Source organism: Pteropus medius, unplaced genomic scaffold, assembly GCF_902729225.1.
Source record: "Pteropus medius unplaced genomic scaffold, Ma_sr-lr_union100, whole genome shotgun sequence".
NCBI lineage: Eukaryota > Metazoa > Chordata > Mammalia > Chiroptera > Pteropodidae > Pteropus > Pteropus medius.
Window position 1 is genome coordinate 10,300,171 of NW_024350927.1, and position 23,298 is coordinate 10,323,468.

Below are 23,298 nucleotides of genomic sequence, written 5' to 3' on the forward strand. Positions count from 1 at the left end.
AGGGGAAGAGCCCTCGGATGAGGGAGTGCACTCTCTGGGGTGAGGACCCTGTGGTGTGTTTGTGGGGAAAGCAGGAATCTGAACTCGAAAGCTCTGGCCGGGTTCCAGAGGGCTCAGATTTTCTCGAAAGAGTGGGTGAGGCTTCAGAACCGGCTTATTTGGGGTGATTTCCGTGGGGGCAGCCGACTACACCGTGGCTGTGTGTCTCTAGACCAGGGGCTGGTGTGACTAGGTGACAGTCGTAGAGACCCCACAGGCTCTCAACAGCCTGATGGGCATTTTGATGCGCTACCATCCCCTGGCTCAGCTGACACCACAGGGCCAGACAGGCTCCCCGAGGACCTGGCCCAGTGTTCACAGAGTAATGTGTCCCCCAGTGCCAGTGTGTGGCCGTTCCTGTTACCAACCGCCAAGTGCCTGGTCGTGTACGTCAGCTAAGGGCAGCAAGAGGGCCACGGGGACTTTCCTGCGGAACCCGGGCCTGGCCCAGCTGTTCCCTAAACTTGCCCCGGTTAGGACTGGCCTGCTGTCGCTGGCCTCATGGCTGCAGCCCAGGCACAGTGCTGGGCTTCAGGGCTGCACCAGTGGTGTGGCGGCTGGGCCCGGGCTGGGGAGCGCGGAGCGGGTTTGCCCTGGGCCGGGCGGTGTCCCTGGAGGGAGGGGTGGCCATGGCAGAGAGGCGGCCCCCGGGCTCTCATCCGGCCTGGGGTGCCCACACTGCCGTGATGCCCAGAGAGAGCAGTCTTCTGCTGTAGTTTGTCTAAGGTACCGATGCTTTTGGGGGGCCCCGCCATTGGGGTGTCCCAGGGCACTGGGCCCACTGCAGGGTCCCTGTGTGCAGTGAGGGCCAGCCTGTGGGCCAGGACGAAGGCAATCAGACTTCTAGAGGCGCCCAGGGAGCAGCCAGCCCCCCAGAGGGCTGGCAGACCCCACCGTGGGAGTCAGGGGCCTGGCTCCCAGCTCGGTGGTCTGAACCCCGTGACTCATAGCTCTGGAGAGGCCTCTAGCGATAGCAGTGACGTGCTGTGTGTCATTTTCCTGTGGCCACCGTGACCAAGTGCCACCAGCGCAAGTCTGGTCCCTTACGGTTCTGAGATCAGAAATCCGAAACGGGCTAAAGTCCAGGTGCGGCGGGGGGTCTCCCTTCTGGGGGCCCCGGGGGGAATCGCGCCCTTCCCGGCTTCTAGGGGTGCCGCGTTCCTTGGCTCATGGTCCTTTCTCCTTCTCACGGTCAGCAGTACATCGTCTTCAGTGCTCCCTACCTGTGTCCCCCACGTGGCAGGCCCCGAATGCCAGGCATGAGGACGGGATGCCGGAGTCTTAACGTCCCCTCTGCTCAGCAGGAGGGCGAGAGGTGCCCGGGTCACGTGGGCGGCGGGTGGGAGCGGGGCAGGGAGGCCTGGCTGTCAGGGCCAGCGGGCTGGAGGGGCCCCGTCGCCCAGTGCCTGCCTCTGGGGCCGCATCTGGGCACATCGGTGCTCTCGCTCCCTGCCCTACCTGCCTGCTGGGCAAGGCCGCTCAGGACGTAGAGGCCCGGTCTGCCTGCCCACCCCGTCGGACAACACACACGGCTCCTCTCCCCGCAAAGCCTCACTATGCGCCCCCATACCCAGTGCTGTGCCTGTGCAGTCACATCTTTACCTCGCAGGGTCTCAGAGTGAGGGGTCTGTCCTCTGCCCCCATCGGGGGTGCTGCTGGCCCTCCCCCAGCCTACCCAGCGGGTGTGGGTCTGCCCCTCCACCCAGTCCCCCCGGCTGACCGTCCACAGAGGGCCCAGTGACCCGAGACCTTCCGCAGCAGCCTCGTTCCCTCTGTCCCCTGGGGCTCCTTTGGGGGCTGTTACACGTTTGCCTTTTATCTCCTTCCTGCTAATCTTGGCTTGTTCTGAGGGAGCCCACGGGTTACCAGGGTACACGTGGCAGCCTCAGGGCTTGGGAGGGACTTGAGGAGTCTCCTCAGAGTGGACGTGGCTCGCGCGTGGAGCACATGGCCCCGGAGTCGCAGGCAGACATCCTGGCTCCCGGGGTTTGTGCGTGCCATTTCTGGAGCCCCGGGAACGGTCTCGGAGCGTGGATTGCTGAAAGGGTTTCGTGCGCGTGGGAAGCATAGTCCGGTGGGGAGGCTCTGGGGACGCCCAGAAGAGCCACCCGCCGTGTGCCACCTTTGGCACCTTCTCGGGTGCTCAGTTGGCAGGAGTTCTAGGGGAGAAGCCTGGAGGGGGCGTGTTCCTGGGGGCTGCGGACGGCCTGCACCTGGCCGATTACTGAGCAGAATTAGAGGGAGACTGTGGCTCCACGCACCCCTGGGAGCAGGTCGCCCCTCAGGGGCCCCGCGCACCCCTGGGAGCAGCTCGTCCGGCCGCAGTCCCCGCACAGCTGCGGCCTCGGCCCCCGGAACCTGCTTTGTCCCAGCAGAGCCGACCGGCATCTTGCGCTAGCCCTTTGGTTCGGATGGAGGCCGGGGCCTCTGCCAGCCTGGCTGGGCTCCAGGCCCGGACGCCCGGCTGCCCCAAACGCTCGGCTAGTGGACCCCTGTGAGCAGAGTGTCTGTGTGTTTCTCCCCTGGACGTGCCTCCTGGCAGCCCTCCCCTCGGGTCTGGGAAGCTGGCATCTGGCCGGAGGACACGTGGCCATGCCCGGCGACCCAGGGCCCTGCCGTCTCCGTGCGGCGGGGTCAGAGGCCCCCGCCTCCCTCTCCGTCTCCCAAGCGGTTCGGTCCCTCCTGGCACTGGCCTCACACACCGGTGCCTGGGGCAGCCGGCGACGTCCTAGCTCCCTTCTGCCATCAGTCGCTGCCTGGCCTCCCGAGGCCCAGCCTGGCGGAAGTCGGCCTGGAGGGAGGGATGAGGGGGTGAGGGTACCCGGCACCTTCTCCTCGCCTCTGCATTCCTGCAGAAGGAGGTGACCCTCCTGGAGTGCAGCTCCCTGTGCCTCCAAACTGGGGCGGGGGGTCTTGCCGCCCCTCCAACTCCCTGGGCACCTCTGGGCTGGCCTGTCTGCTTCTGATCAGTCCTTTCTCTGGCCTATGGCACAGTGCAGCAGCGTGGGGGGTGGAGGAGAAGGTGGCACAGGTGTCTTGTGCAGGTAGGCAGTGGCCTCAGGTGTGACCTGTCTCCTGGCAGTGGAGTGCTCGGGACCTCCTCTAGATCCTGTCCTGGCAACGTCTGCTGTGCTGACCCGTGTCCCCAACACGGGGAGCCTGCTGGAGGACCCCAGGCGGACACCACCTGCTCCCTGGGGCCGCCGAAATAAAATCCACGACGGATACTTACCCCCTCTCTGCTCTGGGGGCCGGGCGTCCGAGATCACGGTGTCAGCTGCAGCTCCTCCGACCCCGGGGACGACCCTCCCTTCCTCACCCTTGCAGCTCCGGTGGCTCCCGGGCTCCTTGGCTCGGGGCTGCCTTGCCCCCCACCCCCGCCTCCCCAGTCTTGGACTTGGGGCCCTCTGTTGGCTCGTACTATCTTGTCTGGTCCTTAACTGGTTGCGTTTGCAAAGACCCTGTTTCTAGACAAGGTCACAGTCTGAGGCTCCACATGGATGTGGGTTTGGGGGGACTCTGTTTAATCCAGGACACGCCCACTGCCCTGCTATCTCGGGCTTTCGCCCCAAGACTGGGAGGAGCCATCTGCCGAGTTACGGGTTTCCACTTCTGGGCTCCCGGGCCCCGAGGAGGGTCAGCCTGGAAAGGCAGCAGGGGAGGGGCCACCCCGCCTGAGCCCGCGCCCCTCTGCAGCCACCACCACGTTGGCCACACCCTGTTCCCCATGTACTGGCTGACCCCAGAGGTCAGGACCCCACTCTCCCCTCCAGCAGGCCGGCCAGGTGTTGGGTTAGGATCCTGCCGACTCTGCTCTGCCTGGCAGGCGTGGGCGAGGGGCTTGGGGACTGTCGCAGGCCTGGTCCGAGAGGGAAGGTCTTGGGTTTGGGTCCTGGCACCTGGGCCTGGGGTGGTGTCCTCATGCGGGGTCCTGCTGGGGTCCCTGGGGCCAGCGCCTGGGTGGGTACTGCCCGTTAACCCTCGGCCTCCTGTCCCCGCCCAGATGTGGACGAGTGCCAGGTGCACAGTGGCGGCTGCCATCACAGGTGTGTGAACACGCCAGGCTCCTATCTCTGTGAGTGCAAACCCGGCTTCCGGCTCCACGTGGACGGCAGGACCTGCCTAGGTAAGCGTCTCCCGGGCCCGTGCCGCCTCCCACCTGGGCTCCTGGCCTTGCCTGTCCCCCCACGCTCCTGGGCATGCCCAGGTCTGGGAGTGGCTGGGGTCCCCGTGAGGCCGGACGGGGCCCGGCCTGGGACCTTGCAGCTCCGCTCATGTGGGACAGCTGAGGCTCCCCCGCACCCAGGCCACGGACCACCTGCAGCCACGCCTGACTTGGGCTGGGATGCCCACGTCACCTCCCGGGGTGAGGGGTCTCATGACTTGAGGAAGAGCCCCTGGGTTGCTGTCCTATTGGGAGCCCTCTGCAGCAGAAGCCACATGGTGGGTCAGTGGGGACGCAGGCCAGCGGTGCTGGGGGAGACTCGGGGTGACTCAGACACTTGCTGTGTGGCGGGGAGGCCTGGCCAGGGCAGGAGAGCTGGGGACCACTCTTGGAGCCTGGGGGATTGGGCTGTGGCGGGCGGGGTGACCCAGCGGTGGGACCCTGAGCCTTGGCTCCTCTGCAGGGTCTGTTTTGCTGTGGGGAATGGGCTCGATGGGGCGCCGGGCCCCCAGACCACCAGCTCGGGGTGTCACGGGGAGAGAGGCGGGGAGGGCCAGGGCCCAGCAAGCTGGAGGCCAGGGGTCTGGGGTTGAGCCCTCCTTCACCTCTCCCCTGGCTGGCTCTGGACACGGGTGCGAGGGCCTGAGCTGTCCCTGCTGGTTGAGTGGGGGTCTTTCTTGGGGACCTTGGGGACGGGGTGCCCCTTCTTTCCACCCTGGACACCCTGAGCACTCTCGCGGGCTGAGCGGCCTCTTTCTTGTGTGCCTTGCTATGTGGCAGGCGGCCGGCCAGCCCTGGGGGGCCCCCCCGCACACGCTCACATGGCCCGGCTGCTCGGGGAGCGGGGCAGCCGCCCCGTAAAGTTCCTCTGGGCCGCGAAGTGGAAACAGATGCAGGAATGCTGTGATGGGTTGCAGACGAAGCCGCGGCGCGCAGCCCCCAGCTGCTGCCCGCTGGGGCGGGGGCTCCCGGGCCGTGGCCGCGGGCTCTTTGGCCTCAGAGCCCTCTGGTGTCCCCAGGTCCTCTCTCTGGGGCAGGCTTCTCCTTGAAGAAGGGCGTTCGCGGGGGGCGGTGGGTGCCCACTGCCGCTTCCTCGCCGTGGCTTGCCTGTGAGGGGCTGGGGGCTGGGACACACCCTCCTGTCTCCATAGTCACCCGTCTGTGCTGACAGTGGCCTTCGCCGACACGCCGGAAGGTTGGGGGGGACGGGGGTGGTGATGGGTAAACAGCCTGTGAAGGGGAGGACCCCCTTCAGAGCTTTGGAGGGACTAACAGTGGCCTCTGAGAGTGGCCTTGAGCTGCCAGCTGTGGGAAGCGTTGTCCCTCTGACCCCGATCCCCCGACCCCCACCCTATTGCCCCACCGGAATGCCTCCCAGTGGCCTTTCCCGAGAGATGCATGCACTGGGGCCCGGAAGTGTTGATTTGTGGCTCCAGATTATTTTTGAGGGTCTTTCCAGGTCTGGTGCCAGGGGTCCCGGGTCCCTCTGCCGGCCCTGGCTCCCCCACCCCCCAGCACACATTCACATGCCCGGGCTACCTGCACATCCTGGCACGAGGCTGCTGGGACCACACCACCCCCTCTGCCTGCCGTCTCCCAACTCTGGGCACCCAGCTGAGCAGTGGGCCCAGGGCACGGGCTCTCTGCAGCCTTCCGGGGCTGGTGTCCAGCTCCTGGCTGCTCCCGGAGGCGGCTCCTCTGCGTGCCAGCCTCCGCATGGCTGGACGTCCACCCCCGCACCCCGGTGCTGTGTGTGGCCTGCGTCTGTCGCTTCCTCTTTTGACTGTGACTCTCAGTGGGAAATATGCACTGCACCTGCACACCCAGGCGCACCCACACACCCGCGCACCCACACAATCAGGGCACACACACCTGTGAGGTACACTCTACACACCTGCCACATTGCCAAATTGCACACCAGGGTAATACCTACATACAATTCCGCGCACACACACACTGATAGCACACCCAGGTGGCAACGCACACACCTTGTGGCACACCCACACACTCCAGGGCAGTATATTACACCAGGGCACACCCAGGCACACCTGGTTATCACTGCCTTGCTCACACTGCAATTCCAATGCAATACCTAGGCACACCCACACACCCGCCAAGACACACACCGAGGTGTGCGTTTAAATGTAGGCGCATCCCATTAATAACACCCAGGTAAGTAATACCCACACACCCAGGCATTACACACCCAGGCACACTCAGGCACACTCCATACCTGTTTCACACTGCACCTGCACACCCAGGGCACACCTCCACACACACCCGCCGGGCACACACACCAGGCACACCCAGGCGCCATCTCCACACACCCGGGGCACACCCAGGTGCACCCACACACCAGGTGGCATCTAGGCGAGACTCCAAGACCACACACCCAGGCTACTCCCCACACACCTGTGGCACACCAGGCGACCACCCCAAGACGCTTGGCTGTTGGTGGACTCCATGTGTCGGGAATTCCTGGGAGCCGATACCCCGCCAGTGTCAGGCCGGTCCGCAGGTCTCCTGGGAGTTTCTGGGACTGGCGCAGGTTCGTTGGCCTTCCTTGTGGGGCCTGGGCTTTGCCGAGGGGGTGTCTCTTGGGGCTTTCTCACAAACAGAGCAGGAAGCCTTTACTCCAGGGACAGCCCACCCTTCTCGCTAATGTGTCCCTTTTGGTTGCTAAGGGACCCACCCTGGCTGCAGTGGACTTGACGTGCTGGCCTGGGGTGGGCAGGGGTGGCCAAGCATCTCAGATCACCCGTAGGGGCTTCCGGATGGGGCCCAGTGTAGGGCCCTACTTGGCTCGGCGGCTGGGGACTCTGAGGGCTCAGAGAGTGATCGGGGTGAGACCCTCCCCGCTTCTCCTCTGGGACTCCTGGGCTATAGGGCCTGGAGAGGAGCCGGTGGCTTCGTCTGAGTATCACAGGGAACCCCTCTGAGCCCAGACCACCCTCGGGCCTCAGCAGAGGGTCATGGGAAGAATCAGTGTAGAAGCCGTGCCCCTCCCCTGCCTAGGCCAGCTGTGGGGCAGTCTGCACAGCTGGAGCACAGCTGCTCTGAACCCTCCCCCGCCCCCGGCCCGCTGGCATCTCCTTGTGGGGAGGGGTGCTGCGAGCTCTCCTGGGACTTCGCGGGCAGGCCGGGAATAGGTCTGCGGGTGTCCCACCCCTCGTCCCCCAGCAGCTCGAGTAAGCTTGAGGGATGTGGCCATTGGTCCACAGCGTGGGGCGGGGCTCCCTGTGTGCTGGAGGCTTTCAGGGTGGTGCCACATCGTGGGCCCTGAGGGATCTCTGAAGCCCCCAGAGGAGACTACGCTTTAAGGGGGCCTTGAAACACACAAGGGGGACTCGAAACACACAAGGGGGCCTTGAAACACACAAGGGGGCCTTGAAACACACAAGCGGGGCTTGAAACACTCTTGGTGGAACTCGCTTCCAAGGCAAGGAGGGGACAGGGAATGCACAGCCTCCACGCCTCCCTCTCTTGCAAAAGAGCTTATGGAAATCGAACACACAAAGGTCTTGATTCTTAGAAGCAAGAACTCGCAGCAAGGGTTTCGCCACTGGCCCTGACGCCGTGAGAAGTGGCCAGGCCCGGAGGCCGCTGAGCACCTCTCGTGTCCTGCCCGGCCGCAGGAGAAGCAGAAGCAGTGGGATGTCTTGGGGTGCTTCATTGCCAGGGTGCCCTCCTGGGTGTGTGCCCCAGGCTCTGGGGTGGGAGGGGCAGGGCCGAGCGAGGCCGAAGCCTGGTCCACCCTGCCTCTCACCGTCGGGGCTCCGAGCCAGGCTTTCCTTCCCCAGTGGTCGGGCGACATGCCTGGGGTGCCACTCTGGCTTTCCTCTGACATCACGTGCATGGCCGAGGGGACCAGCCCTCAGTCTGTGTGCGGAGCCCCCTGCTCCGTGTGGCCAGCGTTCCGAGCCAGCACGATACCTGCCCGGCCGTCTCTTCCGGACCCTGGCCTTAGGCGCAGATGCTTCCCTGAGTCCCCCAGGGCGCGTGACACACCTGGGGCCAGTGTGAGGGGATTGCGATGTCTCTGGCTCAACCAGCAGAGGACCCTTCCGAGGAGAGGGGGACCCTCCGTCCATCAGGTCTTTGGGATAGATGCTGTGGGATGGATTCTGCTGTCAGCGTGCACCCCAAGGTGGCCCAGGCGCCCCTCCCTCCTTACTGTCCTCCTCCCCTCAGGCAGACGGGCCCTCCTATGTCCATGGGTGCCCAGGCACTGCCTTCCCTCCAGACTCTGCCACTGGTAAGCCCTGTGGCCTTGGGGCAGACACGTCCGCAGCCAGGCCTGCGTCTCCCCGTGGGGGGACATCGAGGGGCTGCACGGGGCCCACCAGCCTTCCCCCGGCGCCTTGGAGGGGACACCCTGGGGGAGGCGCCTGGCCCTCCCCGAGGCGGCTGCTGGCAGTGTCTGGGGCGGCCCCAGCCACAGGCTGCAGAAATGTGGAGACCACAGGCTTGTCTGCAAAGCTCATTCCTGCAAAGCCGCAGATGCAGTTCTGCAAATGTTTCTGATCCCCTGGAAGCTGACACAGGCTGCGGTCGCACCGGGGAGCCTGCCCGCCCAGCCCCAGGGGCCGCCGCCGAGCCTGGACTGGGAGGCAGGGAGGGCGGCTCCCGCCCTGTCAGATGACTCTGCGAAGTCGTGGCTTTGCCTGAGACCAGGACCCCAGACGTGCAGGCTGCCAGCGCCCGGGGCCGATGGGCTGCACACCCAACCTAGGGAGGGAAGAAAGGGGCGGCGGCCATAGACCCCAGGCTGGACACAGAAACCCAGCGGGAGGTGAGGGCTCACTGGGCCGGCGGTGGCTGAAAGGGCAGCAGAATGGTGCGTGGTGCGAGGTGGGGGTGCGCCGGGCAGCCTGAGTGAGGCCGGCCGAGGGGCGGAGTCTGCAGTATGAGCCTCGGGGTCCGAGCCTTTGTGTGCCTGACCCTGAGGTGGACGGGTGCCTGGCAGGCAGGCGGGCAGCACAGCCTGGGTCCTGGGCCCTGCCACTGCCCGCCGAGGGGTCTGTCTTTGGTGCCTTCTCCCTGGGACCGGTGAGCAGGGCTGGACTGGCGGGTGTGCAGTCCGTGATGTTAGGGCTGGTGTCACCCAGGCTCACGCCTCTGGGACGTGGGCTACGAATGACTTGCGGAGGCCCTGTCCAGAGAGTGGGTGACAGGGCAGGACGCACAAAGCAGAGCAGCGGGTGACCCACGAGCTGCCTGTGGGTACGGGGGTGGGCACGGCCCAGGCGAGTCCCCTCTCCTGACCAAGCCAGGCCGGCCACCCCCTTCCTGTCCTGCCATCCTGGTGCTGTCCCCAGCAGAGGGCTTCCTGGAAGGAGGGGCTGCGGGTGGCCACTGACCACGCGTGGGATTTAGGAACTGCCACTTTGAGGGCACTCACCACAACACCCTGCGGAGCCGGTCCTGAAACCACCCGGCTGCTTCCCAGGCTGAGCAGAGGGAACTGGTGGGCTCGGCCCCCCGTCCAGAGGCTCCCTGCTGGCCGGCCTGCCACGGCACCGTCCCTCCGCCGACTGCTCGGGCTGGCCAGCGTGCCAGGCTTGCGGGCCAGGGCCTTGCCCGTGGAGCCTTCACGGTCGGCTGTCCCCAGCCCCTGCCAACCGCTTCCTTCACGGTGCCTGGTGCCCCCGACCCAGGTCCAGGTGCTGCCGCCTGCACCCCCGGGAGCAGAGAGCCGCCAGCACAGGCCGAGTAGGCCCCCCACCCTGTAGGACGCTTGCCGTCTACAGGCCCAGCTTCCAGCTCACACCCAAGGCTCCTGAGTAGGGCGGCTCCTGCTGGCAGAAGACGGAATGTCAGCCCAGCTCCATTAGGACCCGCGGTCCCCTGGCCGAGGCCCTGCGTCCCGGAATCTGCAGACTGGGGTGTGAGGGTGGATCGGTCAGCTCAGGCTCTGTAACATGTGCCACGGACGGACGCTGGTGTTCTCACCGTTCTGGAGGCTGGACGTCCACGGTCAAGGTGCCAGCCAACCCAGTCCTGAGAATGCGCTTCCTGGCTGCTCCTTGCGCTGTGTCCTCACAGGGAGAGATAGGGAGACCTCGTGTCTCTTCTCCTAAGGACACAAACTCCATGGGATCAGGGCCCCATGCTGACGACCTCGCTCAGCTTTAGTTACCTCTGTGAAAGCTGTACTTCTGAATACAGGCACATGGGGGCTGGGTTTAGGGGGATGTCAGCGTTCAGCCCCTTAGGGGCTGTGGAGCCCCTGCTTGCCCATCTTCTTGTGGGCTCTCAGGTCTGAGTGTGGCCCTGAGTTGCAGGACTGCCGGACAGGGGTCACTGGGATACGGGTGATCCGTGGGGCCTGGAAACATCACCACCTGCCTTTCCCTGAGCTGCCTGGTCCAGCTTCCTGGGGATCCCAGCTTGGACTGAGCAGGATGGTGCAGGCTCAGCTGCCCAGGTGCACAGCTCAGGAGCATCTGGGGTGCTCGAGGGGGCCTTGGAGGGTGCGGGCTGCACAGGGGGCCTGGAACCCCTCCGCCTGCGCCTCCCTGCCTGGGACTCCTGCCCGGTGGGCCCGGTGGGCCGATGTCAGATTGCTTTTGGGCGCGCCTCGGGGCTCTGCCCGTCCTCCTGGTCCTGCCGCAGCCCCTGGGGACCCCTCTGAGCTGCAGTGCCTGCCCAGCTGGCCCCCGGCCCTCGGCTCCAAGCCCCCGTCTCTGTGAGCCCTCCCGGCAGGGCTTCTGGTCCCCGTGACGAACCTGAGCAAGGTCGCTGCTGTAAACACGGGCAGGGCCCAGGAGTGGGGTGGCCCAGGCCATGCTCAGCCAGCTCCGGACAGAGGAGGCGTAAGCAGAGCTGTGCCAGGGGATCAGGGCAGAGGGGGGGCGTAGGTGGGCAGGGAGGGCGCTCGGAGGCTGACGGGGACGGGAGGTGGCCCTTGTTTGCCTCAGTTCTGCCCAGACCCCTTGTCTGCTGATCCTCCCTGCTGTGCCATGTATGGCCAGGACAAAGCCTTAAGTACCACCTTTGGGTGTCGTCCCCCAAACTACAGCTGGCGTGGCCCCTGGCGGGGACTCTCAGCACCGGCTCCCCACCCACTCGCCCGCGTTGGGGACAGGGAAGCATCGTGAGTCCTGTTGGGCTTTTTCTGAGTGTCCTTGCTTTTGGCAGACAGTGTGGCCCCAGCCTCCTCCGAGGCCTGGGCCACACCGTGCTCTGCCCCGGACTTCCTGCCCTCCTGCCTGGCGCCCACACACGGACAACAAATGGCCTCCCAAACGCACCCGGAGGCCGGCAGCCCCGGGGTCTGTGGCGAGTGACAGCGCAGGTGGCACGTCACGTGGATCCCTGCCCCCACAGCAGTCCCGGTCTTTCAGTAATTAGGCTCAGCTTTGCTCCGGGTCCCAACCTGCTGGGGCACGGACAGCACCCCATTCTGGTGGTTTTGCTCCCAAGCGCAGGGTGATCCCTCCCTAACCACGAGGCCACTGCCAGACTCAAGGGGGCTGCCAGAGACCCAGTGTCCATCCTGGGCACCCAGCCTCACTCAGCTCCCCTCCGGGCACGGCCCTGGCCCATCCCCAGGGCACGGGCACCCATTCGGCCACCCCGACCGGGCAGAGCCTCGCCCTGTAGGTGCCTGAGCGTGAAGCCCTGGGACTCGGGTCGCTGACTCTGTGGCCTCACCCAGTGCTGCCCCCACAGCCACCGGGAGGAGTGGGGACTGAGTGAGGTCAGGTGAAGGGTGGGGCCCCAGAGCTGCACTAGGAGCTGTCAGGAACTGGGGGCCGGGCCTGCAGGCCACGATGTTATCCACGGCAAGCCCACGGCTGCCCTCTGCCCTTGCCTGACAGCCGAGATAGTGGGGTGCCTGGGCCCCCGGCACCCCCGCTGGCCTGCCACCTCCTCCAGGGGGCCTCCCAGCTTGCTTGGCCTCTGAGTCCTGGACACCCTGGATCTCCGTGGGGCCCCAGCATTCTGCACCCGGCTTCCACTGAGGGCCATCGGCTGTGCAGCGCCTCCTGCGTGTGGCCCAGAAGCGAAGCCAGGCTGGAGACCAGACACGGGCGGTGCCGCCCTCTGAAGCCCCTGAGGGCCCTGGAGCATCTTGGAAGAGCTGGTCACCTGCCGCCCCTGCTCCTTGGGGCTCCTTGGTCATGCCGTCCTCTTGGGCTGACCAGGGCTCCTCTCTGTGTCCTCAGCCATAAACTCCTGCGCCGTGGGCAACGGTGGCTGCCAGCATGACTGTGTCCAGCTCACGGCGACCCAGCACCGCTGCCAGTGCTGGCCTGAGTTCCAGCTCCAGGAGGACGGCAAGCGCTGTGTCCGTGAGTGTGTGCCAGCCCTCCGGAGGGGCAGCCAGGCCTGGGACCCCCAGGGACCCTGCAGCCTGATCCAGGCACGACAGGAAGCACCTCCCTGCGTGAGCTGCTGGGGCCGGAGGGGGCCTCGGGGAGGCATCGCCCAGCACCTGGCAGATGTCAGGGATGAAGCTCATTAGGCCGTACTCTGGGGTTGCACGTCTGTGGGGACAGGAAGCTCAGGACCGGGGCATCCTGCGTGATCCTCAGGTCCGAGTCCCACCCTGGGCTCGGCAGGGCATATGAGTCCCAGGCCCCAGCCCTCAGGTGTTGGGGGCTGGCCAGGCCCCGTCTGGCATCTTGCCCTTGGGTGTCAGGCTGCCTGTCGAGGGAGGAGGGGGCTTTCCTGATGAAGAAAGGGAGCAGGCTCAGGGGTCTCCTTGAGATCTGGAAGTGGAGGTCTGGGGCAGAGCAGGTGCTGAGACAGTGTTCCCCACCCCCGAGATGGCCTCTTGGGTCCCAGGCCAGGAGTGAGAGTGGACAGGCCCGAGGGGCCTGGCCAGCAGTGGGTACAGAGTGGCACAGGGTCATGGGGCTGGGGGAGCTGCCAGGCATGTGGCTCCAACAAGGAAGAGAGGCCCAGGGGGAGCTAGCTTGCTCCCTGCTGCCTTCTCAGGGGTGTCTCTGGGGCCCCACATCTGGGAGGACGGAGACCCACTGCCCCGCCCGTCAGACTGGAGCAGGAGGGACGAGAGCACCAGGTGGGGCCTCACGCGAGACCCTGGACCAAGCACCCTGAATCCACCAGAGCCCCAACCTCCAACCCTAACCTCTCCCCTTTGCCTCAATTCCTCCGCGCGGTGGCCGCAGGGAGACACCCGTGCGCGGACCGCAACGGCGGCTGCATGCACACGTGCCAGGCACTCCGGGGCCTCGCGCACTGCGAGTGCCACGCGGGCTACCAGCTGGCGGCGGACCGCAAGGCCTGCGAAGGTAAGCCCCGCCCCCGCTTGGCCACGCCCCACTTGCCCTCGGCCCCGCCCCTAGGTCCCGCCCCCGCTCAGCCCCGCCTCAGGGCCCGCTGAGGCCAGCTGCCTGGGGGTGACCCGGGCTCATCGCCCTGCTGGGGGCCGGGGGCCGGGGCGGAGGCGCGGGAACACACTCGGGAGGAGCCTCCACGCGGCGTCTCAGGCTGCGTTTTCACTTTCAAACATTTCTGGTGTCCAAGCAAGACGAGCTCGTTAGGGAAACGAGTTAGGAAGAAAAAAGGGGCAGCGTCACCCGAGTCCGGTGACTTCTCACACGTCGGCTTCCGGGGTGTCTGTGGTTGTCACCGTGTGAGGTCAGAATCACCCCGATCCCCGCCAGGCACCCCTTCCTGGAGCGTGCCCCCTGCCCAAGGCTGCAGCGGCCTCCGCTGCTCTGTGTCCGCAGTCACCGAGTCACTTCGGGGTGTCCCCTCTTTTGCCCGGGACACGCAGCTCTGCGGCAGCAGCCTTGGGGAGGGGTCTGTGTGTGTCCTGTCAGGTGGCTGTGAGCGGGTCCCAGGGAAGCCTTTCGGAAATGCTTTCCAGTGTCGCTGTGGGTGCGGGTGGCTTGGCGGGCACAGTGGGAGAGAGGACTTCTTCATGCCGAGAATCGTAGGAGGCACGACCCAAGCTGTGGCTGGGGACAGTGGGACTCGGGTCCCGATGGCCAGTGCTGATAGCCGCATGCCAATATCAGCTGGTGGGCATTTTGTCCTGCTGCCCCCAGAGGCGAGAGTGAAGAGGCCCCTCCCAGACCGGGCCTGGACAGGGGCTCTGGTTAGAGCGGGGAGGGCACAGCCGAGGGACCATGGGCTCGGGGAGGCAGAGCCCCTTGCCTGATGCTGCTGGCGGGGCCTGAGCGCCAGCGGCTGGGGCTCCAGAGTGCAGACTTGCAGCCGTCCCCCCCCACCCCCCACCGCCCACCCCGGGGTGGTCTCGCACGCGAAGCTCGCTGGTAGATACAGGGCGCTCAGAGGAGCCGCAGAATGGGAAGGCGGAACAGGGCATGGGGTGGCCCTCCTCCTGGCACGGGGTGGCTCTCCTCCTGGCACGGGGTGGCTCTCCTCCTGGCACAGGGCGCCTGAGCCCTGGCCCCCGGCACGGCCCCGTCCACAGTAAGGCACTGCCTTGGGGGTGCACCGCCCAGCCCAGAGGCCCAGAGACCCCCTCCTCTCTCCTGTCCAGATGTGGATGAGTGTGCCACAGGGCTGGCCCAGTGTGCCCACAGCTGCCTCAACACTCGCGGGTCCTTCAAGTGTGTGTGCCACACAGGCTATGAACTGGGAGCTGACGGCCGGCAGTGCTACAGTGAGTGGACAGTGGCGGTGCTTGGGGCCGGAAACGTACCAGCCTTGCCCGGATGGGCTGCCAGCTGGCTTCGGCTGAGAGCTGGGGGTTGGCCAGGAGGGCCGGGGGCGTGGCCAGGAGGGCCAGGTTCCCTGAGCCCACCGGCCCAGGAGTTCCATGCTGCCACTGTCCTAGCAGTGTGGGCCTGGGGCCTCCGGGTTGGCTGCTGTGTTGGGAGGGACCACACCAGGTGACAGGGGTGTCACCACAGACCCTGTCCCACGTCCCTGGTGGTGGGTCTGGTCTCAGGGATCGAGATGGAGATTGTGAACAGCTGTGAGGCCAACAACGGCGGCTGCTCCCACGGCTGCAGCCACAGCAGTACGGGGCCCCTGTGCAGCTGCCCCCGTGGCTACGAGCTGGATGAGGACCAGAAGACGTGCGTTGGTGCGAGCCGGCTCCCTCCTGGTGCCCACTGCCCCGGACCAGGGACTCAGGGCCGCCCCGTCTGGGGACTGGCCTGATGCCACGATGCAGAGCTCCCTGCTCGCACACCCGACATTCTCTCTGCCCCGGCCAGGGGGCGGGGGAGGGCAGCCAGAGGGGGCCCCGGTGAGAGGCAACACGTGACCCCACTGAGCCCCCACTCCGCTGGCCCCATCAAAACCCCTCCAGCTCAGCTTGGTCACTTGGTTAAATTCCCTGTGCTGGAGAAACTCAAAACTCTGTGGTGTGCGAGGGCACCCACCCCACGGGGAGACCCGGCCCCCAAGATGGCATCCCTGCCCCCCGCCCCTGGCCCCACCCCTCCTTGGCCCTCGCCAACCCCCTGACCCCGGTTCGGAGCCCACAGCAGGCAGGGGGGCCCTGAGGCCGTGACGTGTGTGGACAGGACCAGGCATGCACGTGGTGCCTGTGGATTGTATGTGGCTGTGCACACGATGGTGCATCTGCGTGGGGGCGTGCGTGCACTGGTGGGCGTGGCAGGGGCGTGCGCGCAGGCGGCACCAGTGCCAGCCCGGCTCCTGTGCGTGCCCTCAGACACCGACGACTGTGCCGATGCGCCGTGCTGCCAGCAGGCTTGCAGCGACAGCCCTGGCGGGTACGAGTGCAGCTGCTACGCCGGCTACCGACTCAGCGCCGACGGCTGCGGGTGTGAAGGTGAGCCGGCCAGCCGGGGAGGGCAGGGGCCGCCCAGGCAGGGGCCAGGGGGCGGCTCGCCCTGCCTGTGCCCTGCTTCTGAGCGTCGGCTGTCGGCACGGCTATCTGGCCCGGCCTGCTCACTGCCCGGCCTGTGGTCCCTGACCTCTCTCACAGAGTGGGGTCTGCACCCCTGGCTGCTCTCGGCCTGGCCTCCCGCGGGCAGGGTGTCCGCTGTCACTCCGACCCTGGGGGGGAGGATGGCTGCAGCAGGGGCGTCACCCATTAGCATGGCCCCTGGGCCTCTGGGCCTCTGGGCATAGCTGGGCACTAGGGGCCTCCCGCGTCCCCCACCCCGGAGGATGGGCCCCAGCAGCCCTGGTTTGCCCGCAGACGTGGACGAGTGCGCGTCCGGCCGCGGTGGCTGTGAGCACCACTGTGCCAACCTGGCCGGCTCCTTTCGCTGCTCGTGTGAGGCCGGCTTCCAGCTGGACGAGGACCGCAGGGGCTGCATCCGTGAGTCTGTCACCCCGGGGACCGCTGCCCGGAGCGCCATGCCCCTGACTTCTCAGTACCCACTTTCCGGGCAGGGTGGACGTCACCTCAGCCCAGCCTCCCGCTGCGGGACTGGCCGGGGCCGCAGGGTGGGGTCAGGGGCTGGTCAGACAGGCATCCCCAGGGCGGGTAGAGTGGTCCAGCTGCTGGTCTGCCCAGTGAGAGAAGGGACATACCCCTGGGGCTGAGGACAGCGTCCAGGGGGGCAGGGGCTGCTCCCGTCCCTGCCCCCCATGCTCGGGGTCCCTAGGGCCAGGGCGGGAGCCTGGGGATCCTTGGGGCTCGGGGTCTTGCCTGCCCTGAGAAGTAGGCTCAGGAGAGCAGCTGGGACCAGCCTCCCTCCCCAAAGACCGGGTGAGGAGGGGCTGCAGGTGGCGGCTCCGGGGGTGGGGGGCCCTCAGCTGGCCCTGGGCACCGAGGGGCAGAGGAGGCATCTAAGGACGGGTGAGTGGCAGGGGCTAAGGGGCCTTTGTGTGCCGCCCAGCTCTGGACACGGCCGAGCTGGACCTGGACGGCCCGCTCCCCCACGTCACTGTGCTGCGGGACGAGCTGCCCCCCACCTTCCAGGACGACTCCGCCGGGGCCGAGGAGGCGGTGGAGGCCCGTGGCGAGCACACGCTGGCCGAGAAGTTCGGTGAGAGGCGGTCGGGCCTGCCGGGCTTCGGCCCCCTCGGGCAACCCTTCGGTCTGGGGCGTGAGGAAGGGCCCTGCAGTGGCCTTGTTGGCACAGGCCAAGAGGTTCAGCCACCAGCTCGGTTTGCACAGGGCGTCCAGGCCTCGGCCTGGGCTGCCCTGGGCCCCGGCTCCCGGCTAGGGCCCTCCCGGGCCCCAGTGTCCGGCTCCCTCCTCCCACCTTGCCCATGGGGCCTTGCGCGGGCAGAGGGCGCCTTCGTGCCTGCCTCGGGCCCGTGGCCAGAGCGGGCCCCCGAGCACCCGAGCCGGGCGGGACCTGAGGCCCCTCTCCGTCCGCCCCCAGTCTGCCTGGATGACTCCTTCGGCCCAGACTGCAGCTTGACCTGTGACGACTGCAGCAACGGAGGGGCCTGCCTCCCGGGCCTGGACGGCTGCCACTGCCCCGAGGGCTGGACCGGCCTCGTCTGCAACGAGAGTGAGGCCGCTGCCCCGGGGCCGCTGGACGCCCCCACTTCCTCCTCCTCGCTAGCCCCGGGCGGGGGTCCTCGCGGGGCCATCCGTTCACTCATTGGTTTAGTATCTACTGACCACCCGCTCTGCCAGGCACTGTCGCAGGTGCTGGGAGGCCCGGGGAAGGAGCAGGGCCCGGCGTCTGCCTGTCACAGACGTCAGACGGGGGTCCAGCTGAGACGACGAGGGGTGTCCGAGGAGGAGAGGCTAGTGGGTGGGCCAGTCGTGCCGCGCCCCAGGTGGGAGCGTGGTGTCCCCAGGCCGCACGGCACGTCGGTGGCTGGAGGGCGTTTGAAAACGGCTGCCCGGGCCCATGGCCCCAGAGCAGGGCTGGCCCTGGTGCTGTGGTCTCGGCCGTGGTGACTCTGACCGTCGGTCTGCCTGTCGAAGGGGCAGGTGGGGAGGGCGGGGTTCAGGGGGAGAGGGCGTGGCCATCCCTTTCCCGCCCCGCCTGTGGGCGGTGACGAGGGGCGGCAGCCTGAGTGTCCTGTTGGCTGCTCTGGGCAGCTGCTTCTGGCCGGGAAGCTATCTCAGTGTCCATGGAGGGGCTTCTGGGCCCAGAGTCCTTTTGTGGCCAGTGACCCTGTGCTTCCCTGTCACCCCCTGCAGCGTGTCCTCCGCACACCTTCGGGAAGAACTGCAGCTCCTCCTGCAGCTGTCAGAATGGTGGCACTTGCGACCCCGTGACGGGGACCTGCCGCTGCCCTCCAGGTGTCGGCGGGGCCCACTGCGAGGACGGTGGGTGCCTCTGGGAGTGCCTCTGGAGCGGACGGGGGCACCGCCTCTCAGCAGCACCCCCTCTGTCTGTCTTCCTTCCCCGAGGGCGGGGAGGCAGGGACTCGGAGGAGGCACTGAGTTTCAAGTTCGCTGCTTTTCCTGGGGCCTAATTGGTAGCAGAAGGTGAAGACCTGACAGGAAAGCAGCACTTTTGGAATGGGTTTTCCTGTCAGGTAGTGAGCTCCCCGTTCTTGGAAGCATTCCAGGAGCACTGTATAATGGGTGGGTGGGATTTGCAGAAGGGATCACTCCCGGCCCCGTGACTGCACGGGACGACACTAATGTCCTTTCTGATTCTGAAGTGTCAGCGTTTCCGGAGGAATTCGAAAATCCGTGTAGGTAACTTTCTCAGGTGACTGATGCTTCATCTTTCGGTCTTCAGACCTTTAAAGTCTGTCTGTCTTGCTGGAGAAATAGCTAGTGTATCGAGAACTCCCCACCTTAGCCAGCGACGGCAGTCGTCAGCGGGCCGTCCGCAGTGCTTGGGTGGCCTGTGAGCACGGTGGGTGGGGCGGGGTTTCGAGGGGGAGCGCTCTGGGCAGGAAAGTCAGAGCCATTGCTCAGTTGGGACCCTGGACCTTGGCCAGCTGAGGCCATGTGATCTTCCCTCTTCGAGGTCTGGAGGTCAGGCCAGGTGACCACTGACGGACAGAAGTCAGTTCGCTGAAGACATAGGTTGGACACAGGGCGTGGGGCTGAGGTCTTTCGTGTGTGTCCCCCATGTGCTCTGTGCTTGGCCTCCCTCCTGGGCCACTGGCCCTTGGGAGACAGGCCAGCCAGGGCAGGTGGCCATCGTGGGGCCCATCTCGTGACTGCCTTGACCTCGCGATACCCTCACCCACCCCCTGGGTCCCTCCCCGTCTGGGATGCAGTGTCCTCAGGCTGCTGTGGCCCCAAAGACCTCAGGCCATGCCCCGACAGCCACTCTCAGCTCCTGCGCTGGTGCTGGGGCCCTCGGAGCGTCTCCTCGGGCCAGGGGGCCGTGTCGGGGTGGGCACTCACGAGGCCCCGACATCCCCCAGGCTGCCCCAAGGGTTTCTACGGCAAGCATTGCCGCAAGAAGTGCCACTGCGCCAACCGGGGCCGCTGCCACCGCGTCTACGGGGCCTGCCTCTGCGACCCGGGGCTCTACGGCCGCTTCTGCCACCTGGGTGAGTCCCACTGCCTGCAGGTGGCCCGCGGCCAGGTGCCAAGCTGTCACGCTGTGCCTTACCGCCACAGTCTGGCTTGGGTGTGACTGTTTCCATTTGCAGATGAGGATTGGGGGGCTCAGTGAGGTCCCCTGGCTGGAACGTGAGGTCCTCCCTGGGTCTATGGACTCAAAGCCATGTCCTTTGGATGCCGGCCCCCAGGGTGTCTGGGTGGTGGTCCCTAGCCCTATGGGTGGACAGGCCTCCTTCGAAGCTTTCAGGGTGCCGGGCTTGTCTTGGCCTCGATGTTTCCTGGTGGCGAGGGCGACTCCTGAGCCCCCAGTGGGGTCACCCCTTCCCCAACCGGTCCCGAGACACCTGGGGCGTGGAGGGGCAGTGGAGAAAAGGTGGATGACAATTAGTGGCCTTGTCCCAGCAGCTCCTTACAGTGCTTTAGAGAAGGGCCATTCAGAGAGAAAATCCCGGGACCCCAAGAATTTCCTAGTTGGGACGTGGGGTGACCCAGGGCCAGCCCCTGCCCTTCACCGAGACCTTGTATCTCGCCTATAAAATGGGCACAGTGGCCCGGTCCTCTGGGACACCGGTGGCTGGGGCGGGTAGTGCCAGCTCTGTGCCGGGTCCCGGGGACAGCCCAGTAAACCGAGGCCCGGGCCCGGGGCGGGGCGGGGCGGGGGGCGCGTGCAGGCGGCAGGCCCTCACGGCTCCGTGGGTGCAGCCTGCCCGCCGTGGGCCTTCGGGCCTGGCTGCTCGGAGGAGTGCCGGTGCGAGCAGCGGAACACGCAGGCGTGTGACAGGAGGGATGGCAGCTGTTCCTGCAAGGCGGGCTTCCGGGGGGAGCGATGCCAGGACAGTAAGTGCCGCGGGCTTGGGGGCGGGGGTGTCCCTGGGCCGGCTCACCCTGCAGACCCCGTTCTCCTCGCCCCCTGCAGCCTGCGAGCCCGGCTTCTTCGGGCCGGGGTGCCGGCAGGCGTGCGCCTGTCCTCCGGGCTCGGCCTGTGACCCCGTTAGTGGCGAGTGTGGGAAGCAGTGTCCTGCCGGCTACCGGGGAAGACACTGTGACCAAGGTGAGCAGCTGATCCCTGGTGCCCGGGGCGCGGGCGGGGTGCGGGCCGTCCAGCCCGAGCTGGGCGCTGGGCCCCAGAAGTGCAGTGAGCTGGAGGCGGAGCCCGCCCTGCGGCCAGGCCTGGGTGGCGCCTCGACCCGCTGTGGTGCCATCTGGTCTCCGTCTCCATGTGCCTGTGGGAGCTGCTTGGGCAGGAGCTGGCGTGACTGGCCGGGGCCGGCCAGAGAAGGGTCAGTGCCTCTCCAGAGACGTCATTCACCACCTCGCCCATTCACCCCACCGCGTGCTGGGCGTGCTTCGTGCTGAGGCGGGGTGCAGGGGCTCCCTCCTGGCGGCCGGAGCCAGCCAGAGGCAGCTGCTCCTGGGGGTGGTCCCATTAGTACGGGAGGGGCACAGGCTGGGAACCGAGCCGGGACCCCCAGACCTGCGGTCCCGGGCCACTGTTAGCAGCTCCACAGGGGCTCGGGGAGCCACACTGCACGGCGGCGGGCTCATCCCCGCCACATGCACACGCACATGCGTGCACGAGATCACGCACACGTGAGCGGCCCGTTTGCCGAGACGAGGGGCTCGCGGCAGCCCTTCCCTGCCGCCGACCTTAGTCTTTCTTTTCCTGTTTTCTTCAAAAACCACCAGTGCCCTAAAGATGAGCCACAGGAAATGACGCACATGTTTTCATAGAAACGATGGGCTCCCCTCTGCCGCTAGGTCTGGAAAGTGTGACCACCCCAGGCACGCGTCTGCCCCGTTCGTGGAGAGGGGGCTCCTGAGGCTGGCCTGCCTGTCCCTGCCCCCACAGCAAGGGTGCCATGCATGTGCGTGCCCTGCACCCTACTGCCTACTGCACATTCGTATACCTGTGCCCTGCGCTGGGATGCGGGTGGATGCCCACAGGGAATGGGCCCTCATGACAAGATTTGCTGAGTGTGTCTTCTGTCCCACAGACCCCATCAGGGCCCTGGCCTGTCCACTGCCAGCCCTGCGTGGGTGCTCGGTCAGGGGCTGGGTCCTCGGGCATGGCCCCAGGTGCTGTGACGCCTTCCTCGGCCTGGGGAGCCCCTTCCAGCAGCAGCCGCATGGGGTGGGCAGGCCCGTCCGCTCCCCGGGTAACCCCGGCCGGGGCAGAGCCTCTGTGGGCCACGCCCTCTCAGGACCCTGTCCTCATTAGTGGGGGACTCTGCGGAGACCACGGCAGAGGTCGATCCAGGTGGCAGGAGTGAGGGCGGAGTCGGCCCTGCCCCCCACCCATGGGCGCTTTTCAGGGTCTCACATGCCCCGCCGTGTGGCAGCCCCCCCCACACCGCAGACCTGCCCGTGGCTGCCCCTCCCGACTCCCCCACGCACGGTCAGCCCAAACGGGCCCCTCGCGCCCTGTCCCATGTCCCCCGTCCCCTGCCCACTCCTGTGACTGCCCTGGTCGCCCCGGGCACCCCGGCTGTGTCCAGCAGCTGGCTTGGGCAGGGGCGGATGGGGGGCCGGTGGGGAGGAGGACAGCTCCATGGGGGTAGCTGAGGTCCTGCCCCTCTTGCAGAGTGCCTGGCGGGGACGTTTGGTGTGAACTGCTCAGGCTCCTGCTCCTGTGGGGGTGCCTCCTGTGACAGGGTCACCGGGCGGTGCCTGTGCCCGCCTGGGCGAACTGGGGACGACTGTGGGACAGGTGAGTGGCGGGCGTGCCCTGCGGTCCCCTCCCCGCCCTGTGCTGTACGACTCCAGTGGGGCCCCAGCCCGGGTCGTGTGTGCAGAGCCCAGGTCTGGGTTGTGCCTGGGGAGCTCTGGGGAGCCCAGGCCCGTCCACAGCAGCTGTGGGAGCCCTTGGGTCTGGGAGTGTGGGGTCTCCGGCTGCCCTGGCTGGCCGTGCCCACAGAGGGGCGCCAGGAACCTGTCAGCCATGGGGGCAGGTTGGCCGGCAGAGCCCCCAGCCCTCCCTGGGGCCTGCAGTTTGCCCTATGGGCTCCCTGTTGACTGTGTGGGGGGTTCCTGGCCCCCCCGATGGGCCCCCTGTTGTGCCTGTTGAGCCGTCCGGGGGGGCAGGAACCCCTGTTCTGGGGATGGCAGCCTGCAGCCTGCAGCCCAAGGGGCTGGGAATTCCCATGGCCCATTTTCCCCCACCCCTGGGCCGGCTCAGATGGGAGCAGCGAGGCCCGCTCCTGGGCACAGGCTTCGGTGCTGTGCCAGGCAGGCCCAGCACGGCCCCGGGGGACTGACTGGCCGTGGGGCGGCCAGATTGTCCAGAGGGCCGCTGGGGGCTCGGCTGCCAGGAGATCTGCCCAGCGTGTGAGAATGGTGCTGACTGTGAGCCCGAGACGGGAGCCTGCCGGTGCCGCCCCGGCTATGCCGGCAGCCGCTGCCAGCACGGTGAGTGTCGCGCCGCCCCAGCCCAGCCCGTGGGCCCGGCCCCCCTGGCTGAACCTCCCACCCTGCAGAGTGCCCCGCGGGCTGGTTCGGGCCTGGCTGCCACACGAGGTGCTCCTGTGCCAACGACGGGCACTGCCACCCGGTGACCGGACGCTGCAGCTGTGCCCCTGGGTGGACCGGCCTCAGCTGCCAGAGAGGTAGGGGACCCTCGTCCAGCGTTCCTCCCCGGAGAGACCTCCACCCAGAACCTGGGGGGCCGGGAGCGGGCAGGAGGCCCCGTACCCCGGCTTGGCTGTGGTGCCCAGGGCCCCCGCTGGGCTGGCGC

The 23,298-nt window shown here is 67.1% G+C and overlaps 1 protein-coding gene across 18 annotated transcripts in view; it reads left to right on the top strand.

Moving 5' to 3' along the window:
* MEGF6 (multiple EGF like domains 6) overlaps positions 1-23,298 on the top strand; it is an 87,181-nt gene that overhangs the window by 52,767 nt on the left and 11,116 nt on the right. For 15 of the 18 annotated variants that reach the window (XR_005648562.1, XR_005648563.1, XR_005648565.1 and 12 more), the window contains 16 exons: positions 4,043-4,165; positions 12,376-12,501; positions 13,345-13,467; positions 14,688-14,810; positions 15,099-15,236; positions 15,831-15,950; positions 16,323-16,445; positions 16,969-17,118; positions 17,461-17,592; positions 18,237-18,365; positions 19,427-19,555; positions 20,271-20,405; positions 20,485-20,619; positions 22,150-22,275; positions 22,842-22,973; positions 23,042-23,170. Coding sequence is in view for 12 of the 18 variants with exons in the window: in XM_039842387.1 (XP_039698321.1) it covers positions 4,043-4,165; positions 12,376-12,501; positions 13,345-13,467; positions 14,688-14,810; positions 15,099-15,236; positions 15,831-15,950; positions 16,323-16,445; positions 16,969-17,118; positions 17,461-17,592; positions 18,237-18,365; positions 19,427-19,555; positions 20,271-20,405; positions 20,485-20,619; positions 22,150-22,275; positions 22,842-22,973; positions 23,042-23,170 (2,073 nt within the window). In the remaining 6 variants the exon portion in view is untranslated. The remainder of the gene's footprint in view (positions 1-4,042; positions 4,166-12,375; positions 12,502-13,344; positions 13,468-14,687; positions 14,811-15,098; positions 15,237-15,830; positions 15,951-16,322; positions 16,446-16,968; positions 17,119-17,460; positions 17,593-18,236; positions 18,366-19,426; positions 19,556-20,270; positions 20,406-20,484; positions 20,620-22,149; positions 22,276-22,841; positions 22,974-23,041; positions 23,171-23,298) is intronic. The other 3 variants (XM_039842397.1, XM_039842400.1, XM_039842398.1) reach the window with 2 other exon arrangements.